Source organism: Aptenodytes patagonicus, chromosome 4 (genome assembly GCF_965638725.1).
Source record: "Aptenodytes patagonicus chromosome 4, bAptPat1.pri.cur, whole genome shotgun sequence".
NCBI classification, from domain to species: domain Eukaryota; kingdom Metazoa; phylum Chordata; class Aves; order Sphenisciformes; family Spheniscidae; genus Aptenodytes; species Aptenodytes patagonicus.
In genome coordinates this window covers 70,291,971-70,304,074 of record NC_134952.1, presented here as the reverse complement: position 1 = coordinate 70,304,074, position 12,104 = coordinate 70,291,971, and the positions used below count along the sequence as shown (strand labels likewise).

Genomic DNA, 12,104 nt, shown 5'->3' with positions numbered 1-12,104 from the left:
TGGGAGTAAATAGACATAACATAGTTGTCTAGCCTTCATCCAGTAGATCTGTTGTATGTCTACTCGTAAAATGTTGAAGAATACTTACAGAGCTTCTAAGAATATAAATTCTGATTTTGCCTATTATGTTTAGCATAATCATCTACTGAGAAAACCAGCAACATATGCAACCAGCATTTGCTTTGAAGATACGACACATCATTATCAAAACTATGCTGAATGCTGATGCTAAATATAGGCTGAAATACGCCTCTCCATGCATCCAGATTTCAGAGTCCAAAAGTTCTTCGGATATTAGGGAACAGAATAGCATTTGCTTTATTTCTAGTATTTGCACACACATTATTTGGCAACTGAAAAATGGTGACATGTTCCCATCTTTCGGTGCCTGCAGGCAAGCCTTACGCTCTACATGGTGGCTCTGCCTTCAGGAGGGAATCCCAGACAAGATGATAGGTGGAATATAAGCATCAATTACAGTTAACTTTTCATATGCTTCCTGTCTCTGTCCTGTGTTTTTATGTCACCTGAACTTCTATCCTTCAAATTGTCTCCTACTCCCCTACCAAAAACCATTCAGATAATATGATTTTCCAGTTTCCTAAAATAAGAAGAAAAGGCGATTTGAAATATCTTGCAGAAAACACTTTACAACCTTTGCTAAGTACCTTCAGAGCCTTAATGACTAAAGCTAGAAATCCGCTAAAGAAAAAACCTTCGGTGAAGAAGAGTACCTTTATATTTTACAGTGAAGATTAGTATCATTTTGATAAGCCACTGAACTCACTCTTCTCTTAAAACAGTGACAGAGCCAGGCTGATAAGGACCACAGTTTAATCTAGGTTATGTTGCAAACGTGGATGATTACCATAGTAATGTTTTGGGCAAAAAACACAAACGGTGTGGACTGAATGAAGCGCCTCTAGCCCTACATTACCCTCTGGCAAAAGGTATATCCTGTTTAAGGTGTTCTTTTTTTTTTTGGATGATGGAGACTGCTAGCAACTTACTTTTAGCACTTGCTGAGCAAGTTTTAATATCCATTACTTTTAATATCCATTTTATTACATTTAATATCCATTACTTTTAGCACTTGCTGAGCAAGTTTTAATATCCATTACAGACAACAGTAAAGACATGGGGACCAATCTGAGTGGAAATCTCTAGCTTTTTTCCTTCAAGCTGGGTGTGGTTTGCTGCTCTCTGCCCCCCGCCCCCCACTATTTAAATACGTAGCTCATGTGAATGTAACATTCCCCTTGCAACCAGAAAAAGCAACTATCTGTTTTAACAGACAACAGTTCAGTACTGAGAGCCAAAGGAGAAAGGCAGAATTGTGGGTAAGACAGAGTAATGTCATCAGGGCATCCTTCCATTTGCATCCCTCTTCTTTGAAACTAGTTATTTTTTAATGCCTACAATTAGACAAATCAACATTTCTGGTTTTAATTTAATGCAGAGAGTATGATAATTACTGTTATTCTGTTCTGAATTATATCCCTAAATTTCCATATAAAGTGGTCACGGTAAAACAGCATGAATTTGTTTTCAATTATCGGAGTATAGAATTTGTTGTAGGTTGGTTCATTTTACATAAGCACTGTCAAATTTGCTATGTGTCACCATACATCCTCTTTTTTTTTCCCTCTCTCAGCACAAAAAAAAGTCTTACAGCTCATTTTAAAGTGCTGTAGACTTTTTTGTGGACATTTATGAAAAGTCTTAATTTAGCAGACCAGGGAGATCTTTGCACCATAGTAAGATTTTTATTTTTCCATAGCATATTTTTATCTTTAGCAATGACAAAAGCAGCAGTGATTGGCTGAAATGTCATGCCATATAAAAGCAACTTATGTATTGAATTATAATTCTTAAACTCTTTTGACAACTCTCTGCCATTAGATCTGTATTTTAATCAAAAAGAAAAATTTTATGAAACATGCTACTGAAAAATAAAGATAAGTTTTATATACATAGTCAAGGAATGAGAGCATGAGAAAACCAGAGTAGCTGTCTGAGAGGACCACGGTCAAATTAGAGCATTGGTAGAACAGTAAATCACTAATAAGATTAATTTGTGTTGTTTGTGTGTTTACAGAAAAATAATGTTAGATAGCATTAAAATAGGGTCTAAGTTAAAAAAAAAATCATTCTTGATTGAAAGAGGTAAAGTCACAGTTTTGGTGAATGAAAAAGGGATTATTAGTCTCTTGTCATCTTGTCATGTATTTGTGACTGGTCATGTAATGTAGTCTATTCTCTTTGGGGTATCATCTGAGCCAATTTTATTGGACTGCCCACTGAAAGAGAGTTGTAAAATTTGCCTTTATCACAGAAATAGCATGGAAAGGTGGGTAAAGCTTAAAAGCAACAGAAAGAAGGAGAAAAAATACAAAGGTCAAGTCTATTCTCCCTATTAATGAAGGATTTTCATGGTCAGTAAATTTCTTAGCACTTACTGCATTCTCATTCACTTGAAGGAAGCTTTCTTCCTTTCCTAGAAGGCTAATTCTACAACACAATAGACCTCAAACCAATGCAGCTGAAAAGCTGTCGGGAGAAGACAGTCTATAGTGGAAGAATGCTGAAGAGGAAAAGTGTAGGAGAGCAGATATGTCAAATAAATAAATAAATAAATAAATACCAGAAAGTGGAGGCATGCCAGGGAAATAAGAAGGAGCATGCTTATTTTTTACCTTCCCTTAGTGGTCCCTGCTGGTGAACCACTCACTGAATTGCTGGTGGAATGTAAAGCTTCCTTGAAAATAAATCCAGCTGGGGACAGAGGTGGAATCACCACCTGTGTTCCCAGAGGATGAATGCTGCTTACAGCTCAAGAGGCCTCTGTGGTGCAGGGAAGTGTGTAATTCACACCTTCTTGAGCCAGCTTTACTGAATGCAATAATCATCTGGTCTTTATTTGAATCTCCCTCTTCCGGGACTGATTTCCACTGTCTTCTGTTATTCCAATTCTCCTAAAGTAGTGCAGTACATAAAGTTTCTCAGTCCAGATGCAGACCTCACATGGGCTCATGGCCACCTCCTTGCAAGCACACTCACAGTTGTATGTCACGCTGCCCAAAACCTCCCAATTATTGGCTGGCTCTTGGCAGTCTCAAAGCTTTTAGCTGCTTCTAACCAATAATTGGGAGAGCTGTCAAAGCAGGATTCATGTCTTAGTAGAAGAGTGTGAAGGAGGCAAGCTGTGGGTTTGTGTTGGGTTGGTATCTGCATTTATAAGTTTCATATACTTTCTTTAGGAGGACGGGAAGAAAGAATTGTATTATCAGGGGACGAGGATTGTCATTTGGATTAAACTAAAGACTTGCCCAGCAGAACAGCAAAATCTGGAGTTGAGGAATTAAAAAAATAAGTACAGAGGACTAGGACTAGAAGTGAAAGGTCCTGCATTTAGTGACTGGTATCTTCCAAGGACTATGAAGGTAAGGAAAAGAAAAAAATGATCGAGGCCATGTCAAAATTTTGTCTTCTCTGCAACAGAAGTAAGAAGAAAAAAAGAATTAGGTTTTAAGTTCCAGCGCTATCTTTAGATCTCAAACCATTTTTATTTATTTCTGTTCAAGTTATGGCCACTCCAGAGTTCTTTTGCTGGAAGACTATGCTGCATAATAAATATGTGTGTGCAATTCCTGTGAATAGGTACTCTGACTTTCCCCCAAGTGCAGAGAAGCCCCATTCAAAATCCGTGCGGAACTGGTCTTACAAATCGCCTTCTTGCTGTCTTTTGATAGGTCTGACTTTTGGACCCACTGGGCACTAAAGGAGTGGGACGTCATTACTTTATTGAGAATTCAGTTGTCCTGTAAAAAACCGAGCATTTAAATATCACTGCAAACATCAGAGCAGACAACTTTGTGGTGGGTGCACTTTGGCCATCAATGATTTTCAGCCAAATCCTGCCCTGCACCTAACTGAACAAAAAACACCTCTAACTTCGGTAGGATTTGTGCTTAAATTCCAAGTAAGAGTATGGCCCTCTAAGTATTTTTCCTGTATAAATTTAATTGTAAAACATTCCTGTATCTAAAGTTATTTTTAAGTGAAGTATTAAAATAGTGCATTTGTTAAAATCAGTAAAAAATACTGAATATGTTTTTAAAAAATCCTTAGATAACTGCAAAGCTCTTTATAAATGAGAGAAAAAAAAAGAAGCTTTGCGGCACAACAGCAAAAAGGAAATACTTTGGAGATAGGGTCTAGTATGCATACTATACTGAGCCATGACATCAGTGTAATTATTTTTCCCTAAGGTAAATGTCTTATGTTACAAATTCTTCCCTTGCCAGAGGCCTCAGGCCCCACAGATGTTCAGATAGCAAAGCACTTGAGTTCTCAACACCCAAGGGATCTATAGGAGCTCTATTCCTATACCATACCTACAGCCCAATCAATTTCTGGTTTTCTCATTCTGTATTTGTTGTCCCCTTTCAAATGTCAGAGGCACTTCCCCCTTGTGTTTCTCAAAATAGTCGATGCAGCTTTGAAAGGCAAGGTGTGCCCTTGCAGCAGACCTTTTGCCGGTTTCTACTTCTGCTGTAGTCAAGTTTCTATCCTGTGCTGGGGCCAAATTTCCAAAACATGTCGATTAAGCAAACAATTCCTGCTGAGAAAAATACCTGACATTGATCTTCAGCCCTACAGTAAGATCCGGTAAAGGAAGGTTCAAATAAGCAGAGATTCTTTTGGGATCTCCTGATTAGAAATCCCTTTCTGAAGAGTTCATATGGTACTGCCTGATAAGAGATTTTAGATGTTCCATGACCCCTTCCCCCATTTTTTTTACAAATAAAACTCCTTAAGATCAAACACATGGTAATGCATATTAGTTATGGTATTTATTACATAGGAAATAAACTAAATTAAGGGTGATCATACTACCTCAACAAGTTACCCAGCATTTGCTCTATAATAATAGATGAAAACAAATGATATAAAGACATTAGAGTTAATATTTTAAGTCACAAATGACCGTTGAATATACATATTTTAAGCACAACCCCTTTTAAAAAAGGTTGCTACTCATTTGCAACATGAGAGTGGGATTGTCCACATGAAAAAGCTGTTAAGTATAAATACCACTATTTTATATGTGAGTGAATTGTGAAATCAATTTTAAAGGAAAACTCAGAATCTGCTACCTATATTGTTTACTATTAAGCCACACAGAGTAATGGCAATAAGTGGTCATGTCTGGTTTTGCTTCCTAAAATTAATTACTATTAAGGTTACGTAAATAAGGGTCACGCTTACAATATGATCTATTTTAAATGAAATAGTTAACAATACCAGTTAAGGCATTCCCGTGTATTTCTCTATATTTACTATAGGAAATAATACATATATTGGCGTAATGAAATGGCAGCATGTCTTAAAAATAACTGCAGCATATGCTTCTGTAGTATAGAAAAAGTATAATACCTCAATAATATAATAATACTTCTGTATATAGTATCAGAGATATACCAGAGTACATTTGGCAACACATAGATTGAAAGTAGAGCCCACTTCTAAGGAGCGCTTACATGAAAATAGCATCTTTCTATAAAAATCCAGTATTCACATGCAAGAATTGCTCCTCTTAGTGTTAGTCAAAATACAAAGTGGATTGTGTTGTGCAGTTGTTTCAGATTTTTACAAGTGTAAATATATAACAACAGAAATTACAATGCAAAAAGAAATGTTAAAAATATACTTCAGTTGAGAACACTTACTGGTGTAAAATACTTTTTGAACTGACATAATGTACCTAACCAACCATTTACAAATGAAAAGTAAAGAAACACTTTAACGCATACAATTAATCTTTACTTGGCTTTGTACTGACTTAAGATAATACAATTCTGATTAAATTATATTCATGCTTGTGGTCCTAAACTAGACCAAAATGGTTTTTAAAGGAATGTTTTTCCTTTCACAGAACTCCTTAGCTGAAGCTTATGATCTGGCCCAAGGAAAATCAGTTTTGAAACAAGTGTAGTATTGATGCAAAACATGCAATTACTGTGAGTAGAAGACAGGAGCGTTCAAGCTAAAGAGCTGCGTAGGCAGACATTGGAAGTGTGAGCTTCCAGGTTTAGTTACGATAGAGATTTCACATTGTCCCCAGTCCACAGTACGTTTAGGTAATTATCACTCATTTCAGCCAACCATCGTTCTTTGTCTTCAACAGACATCCCAATGGAATACAAAAATTTCTCTCATTCTTCTCGACCTTCCTTATACAAGTGACAAATCTTAATGGTTATTCCATCAAATTGTGTAGTGCAGAATCTCATACAAGCTACTATGTCATCTACAGTTTGTTGGTGCTGGTTTCATCTAAGGGGAAACTTAAAAAGAAAAGGATGTCAAGAAGTTATTAAGCTGCCAAGAGAAAGATATAGATATTTGACACATGGTATCTACAAGACAAGACTGTAAAGCCTGGGATGCTGGTTTCACAGTAGACATCAAAAGTCTGTTGATAAAAAATAAAAGTGAGGATTATTCTATAGGGAAAATCTCAAATTTTGAAACTTGGTACATAATTACTCAGTTTGACAGTACCAGAATGACTGCTCGTAAGGCATTTTGCTGGATATCTCTCAATTTACCCCACAACATGAGAGACACAACACTACAGAAAACTATATACTTTCTGGCACCACAGAGATAATTTCAAAAGCTATGGAAGTTGTAGCAGTGTTTTAATTGGAAACCACAGGTTTGCCAGATAGTGATAAAGCTGAAAGCACACATGAACAACTGTTTTCCAAAACCAGAAAAAGTAAGTATAGAAAAACTCAGCTGGATTTCTAGTTGACCATAAGCCAACTAATGGCTTGATGCTGCACTGATTTCAGTATCTTAGAGGGATATTTCCGAACTTTTTATTAAGTGCAAGAGTAAATAGACTTTTTAGAACATAGTGTGTCTGGCTCACTTTGAAAAACAGAAAGCAGCGTGACTTTTCAGGAAGCAATAGATACATTCTACAGAGAAAGAAAGTAATATATTGCAGTCTAATAGAATCATGCAAGACAGCAATTAGTAGAAGTACTGGCCTGATCCTATGAATACAACTTGCTGTACTTACTACCTTGCAGGTCCCGTGTTTCATTCATTTGTCAAATTCTTGCTTCATGTGTACTTCTTTAAAAGCTCTTAATTTAATTTTCACCTGTTTATGCTTTCAACAACTTCACTTTCACACTGAGACGGCTCCCATAACACCAAGTGCTAAATAAAATCTTCACCTCAGTAACAGAAAGATCTTTTCTTACTAATACTTTCAATAACTCACCTTGAATGGCAGGTCTAGTGTGACTCATTGACATTCTTGGGCCCTTAAATGAGTTGAACTCATCTCTCAGGAGAAGAAATAGGACTGCCTTTGTCTGGGCACAACAGATAGAATCATTCATCAGGAATCTTTGAAATATGCCTTACTGTTCCCAAAGCAACTGATTTGCCTCCCTTTGCTTCAGACTTTATCAGAGTAACTTGGTCAAAACTCTTAGAAACTCATACAATAATATCTACAATCAGTTCAGATTCAGCTGCAGAATTATTTTTGGCTCATAAAGGAGAAAGAGCTAGATTAACCAGTCCCTTCATCCATGATGACTGCAACTGATTTGGCAGCTCTAACTAGACTTTCAAAACTAACCTCTCTGATAACCCCCCGAAACTAAATTTTTCTAGCAAACAAACTAGCAAATTTTGGCTGCCTCTAAATTAGCAGGATCCAGATTTCATTGTACAAATCTCTTTGTATGGAAATCTCTTGACCTATTTACATCTCCATTTCTGACTCAGGTTTCTCTTTGGCGGTTGTGATTAAAAAGGAAGTAAGGCAATCATGTTGAATTAAAATAAATTAAAGCTGTGCACTTTCCCAATTAGGCCTTTTGTGGGATGTCTTTCAACAGGAAGACAGGCCCATCCATCACTCTGAATTGCAAATACATTTAAAAAGTTTCATTCTCCCTTATAATTTAAAATTTCATAATTAGTTATCATGGGTGTGGTGAGGGTTGCAAAACATTGCCTCCTTATGGGTGCAGAGCTGGAGCACTTGAACCTACAACAGAGTCACTAGGTTTGAAAGGCTGGCAAACCCTGAGTTAAACTCCAAAACAACTATCAGCTTGTGGATAATCACATATATGAATTGAATTTGAATTGTTAATTATGTAGTCTGTTTATTTCTATGCCTCAGCTTCTCTCTCCTGTATTACCTCAAGAGCAACAAATGAATCTAAGTTTTATTCTTCATTTATACAAATACAATTTTAGGCATAGTAATATTATGTACATTTTTAGAAGCCAAAGAGAAAAATGCCTTCTATTTAAGTACACAGAGTATTTGCATTGTCACAGTACATTACATGGATTTGATGCTTAACATATAACTGTACTAATCTTTGTGGCAAACATAATAACAAAAGAAACTTTTCAGAGATTTTTCTATTTTTATTTTAAAAAATAACAAAAACTTTCCACTGAAGGACCACATGTAAAACTATGGTTTCTCTGCACAGAGACCAAGGCTGCTTATTACCTACAGTGTACTAGCTATGATGAACAGACCACCATAGTTGTGACAACTGATGTTGCTGCCTCCAGGGTAAAACAAAGGTTTACATATTACACAAGCAATTTAACTGTTTTCTAAACATATTGCCAAGGCAGTGGGAGTTGGCAGCCAGCACTGTGTTTTAGGTTTTGGATACTTGGATTAGAAGTGACTGCTGATTATAGACCTTTTTATTTGTCTTCTATGAATTACAAGCAACCTAGTAACCTAGCAAAGAATCCTTCAGAGCACTTAAACTTGTCTTCCTGGCTTCCCAAAGATTACATACACAAATCACTCCACAAAAGTGGTGTAAGAGACTTGTGCATAGATAACTACATAAGACAATTGTCTTGTTCTAACTCTTAAAGAGTTCCCCAAAGTGAAATGTTTTATAATCCTTTTTGTGCAGTAGTCAGGAAAGAAATAAAAGAGTTTGGGCAAAGATTATCCACAAGAAAGAAACTTTTTTGGGGGTTCCAGCTGAAACACAATAAAGAACATAATTAACTTCACAATTCTTTGTGTTTTTCATTTGACTGCAGGGAGGAGATGAAAGAGGACTGTTAAGCCTTGCATTCCATCCCAATTACAAGAAAAATGGAAAGCTGTATGTGTCTTATACCACCAACCAAGAACGGTGGGCTATTGGACCTCATGACCACATCCTTAGGGTTGTAGAATACACAGTATCCAGGTATCAGTAGAAGTCTAAAATTCACAAATTCTGTATTTCTCAGCAACCTTTTCATTTTAGTATTTCCCATTTCGAAAACGAACTATCAGATTTACAGTGTGTATACTCAGGCACTTGCAGAAAAATTATTGCTGATTTTATTTCAAACAGTAGTTTTGGAATGCCAGTAAGTACACTGGTTTATTCTTTTTAAGACTTTTTTTAGTTATTCTGTCATTTTTTAATTGTAGTTATTTCCTACTTATTGGGTATAGGCAGCAAAATATTTTTTGTGAATGCTGGAAAATTGGAATTTCTCACAAATAATTGTTTGACATTTTTCCACCAAGATATAACATCCACATCTTAAAGTATAATTTGAATGACTCAAGTTTATTTTTAGAAAGAACAATAATAGTGAACTGTGAAAACAGTGTTCATATCTTTATATTGCAGGAAAAATCCACACCAAGTTGATATGAGAACAGCAAGAGTGTTTTTAGAAGTAGCAGAACTACATCGAAAACACCTAGGAGGACAGCTTCTGTTTGGCCCAGATGGTTTCCTATACATTTTTCTTGGAGATGGCATGATCACTCTAGATGATATGGAGGAGATGGATGGTTTAAGGTACAAAAACTACCAATGGATAGACTTCTATTATTGTCTTCTGGTTTTGCACAGTATTTGGGGTCAGCAGTTGTCAGGACAAATCTTATGGCCCTTCCTCTACTACATAATTCCACTATTTTCAGTTCCTGGGTTTAGCAAACTGCTGATTTTCAGAACAGTCTTAAATACATCTTCTTAAATGCAGCTTAAATACATCTTCTTGTAGTTGTGTGCTATCAAACCATTTAAATATTGGAGCCCTCACCAGTAGATGCAATGGTATTTAAGCAGAGGTTAGACTTCTTTTTTCCAAAGAAACATTCTATGAAATTCTATGAACAAGACAACTTTATCGAGCAAACATTCTAAAAAGTGTCTACAAACACATACCAGAGTCAATAACAACACTGTATCACTTAGGAAAATGTCTAGAGTACATATGAAGCAATCCTATTGGTTCTACCTATACAATTTTCTCAACCTGCTTTTTCCCTGTGTTTCATTATGCTCTGTTGGAGTTGCAACATTTGCCTTCAGTTAGAGGAAGTGTGGTACTGAGCCTTTACAGACCTAAAAGGGGTTGCTATGCTCAAAGGCCTCTTTGGCTCAGCAGAACAGCAGGTGCTCTTGCCCTTTGCAGTGAGGATGTACTTAAAACCAAGACCAGAGAGCAATTCTAATAATTGATTTTAAATTAAATCTAAAACAAGGGGAGACTGAAACAGATTCATGATGAAGAAAGACAGAAAGGAGTTAATCGAAATACCACATCCATTCATGTTTGTAAAAAGAGTTTTGATGCTCTTCTACTCCTTCTACATACTTGTCCTCCCTTCCTCCATCACAATCATGAATGTAAGGCAAAACATTTTACTCTGTCCTGTTTCATGTAACAAGAAAGTTCTGATTCTTTACCAAAAATACCAACAACTCCATTCAACCAATACAATTACTGTCTTTTTTTTTTTTTTAAATTAATGTATAATTAAACTTTGGAGTGTGCTGTGACTAGAAATCATTGAATTCAAGAGTAGGATTCAAAGTGTTAGCAAAAAACATTATGTAACTACATAGTGATTATATCCATAGTTACTCTAGAGGAGATACAGTATAAAAGAGTTAATAGCTTTATGTTTGAAGCCATAAAACAACGTTGATGTATGGAAAGTTGCTCTTACTATCAAGTGGCTTCCCAACAGCACGGTCTGAGGTGTTCTAGTATGCACATAACAAGGCAACATATTGGCCAAACTGAATCTTTGATAGGTTCTGCTACTATTCTTTGGACTGGCATGTACCATAAAACCAATCTAGATGTGATTATTCAGTAAAGTGGGTGGTTTATTTTGCTGATTCACTGTAGTATTATATGGATTAAATCTACCAGTAAAATACTCTTAAAAAACAATTATTTTATCCTCCAACTTTCTCAGTGATTTTACAGGTTCTGTATTGCGCCTTGACGTAAATACTGACCTGTGCAATGTCCCTTATTCCATACCACGGAGCAACCCACATTTTAATAGCACAAACCAACCTCCTGAGATTTTTGCACATGGACTCCACAACCCAGGCCGGTAAGTAAGTTACAATTAAACTGAATTACTCTGGAGCAGATACTGTTTTCAACCAGAAATCTTTTATACAGTCGGGTAACAAAATTTTAATAATAAAGGCACTTGTGAACTTTTTAAAACTTCCACTCCTCCACCTCCACACATATGTCACAGTTAGAAACAAATGTACATTGGCAAAGGGGAAGGAGAAGAGAATGCACAACTATTACAAGTCAAAACTAAAATGACAGAAACAAAGTACAGGATTTTTGTTTTTAATGAATAATAAAATTATTACCTCTATGAAAGGAGAGAACTTAAAGCAGAGAATTGGTCAAGTACAGCTGAGATGGGAATCTGAGAAATTAGAGCAGTAGAATCTTGATTGAGAAAAAAAGGCACGTGAAAAACAAATAGGAACATCTGGTGATATCTAAACAATAACAAGGAGGAGAACAACGCTTTAACTAAACAACACATAATTCAGCAAATTAGGTGGGTGGTAGTACTGAAGTGACATTTAAAGTCATGGTTTGAAAAAATTCAGAAAGTCAAGTTGTTCAGATAAGGAGTTGATTCTTGGACTTTTTAATAGTCCAAAATTCCTACACCATATAAGTCAACTCCTTTAGCTTGGTTAAAGCTCTATTCATTTCAGGTGCTATTGAGCAGAGTACATTTT

The 12,104-nt window shown here is 36.0% G+C and overlaps 1 protein-coding gene across 1 annotated transcript in view; it reads left to right on the top strand.

Annotated features, from left to right (window-relative positions):
• Positions 1–12,104, top strand: part of HHIP (hedgehog interacting protein) — a 71,587-nt gene that overhangs the window by 42,054 nt on the left and 17,429 nt on the right. Inside the window, exons 5-7 of the mRNA XM_076337665.1 lie at positions 9,124–9,275; positions 9,711–9,884; positions 11,300–11,443. Coding sequence (XP_076193780.1) covers positions 9,124–9,275; positions 9,711–9,884; positions 11,300–11,443 — 470 coding nt within the window. The remainder of the gene's footprint in view (positions 1–9,123; positions 9,276–9,710; positions 9,885–11,299; positions 11,444–12,104) is intronic.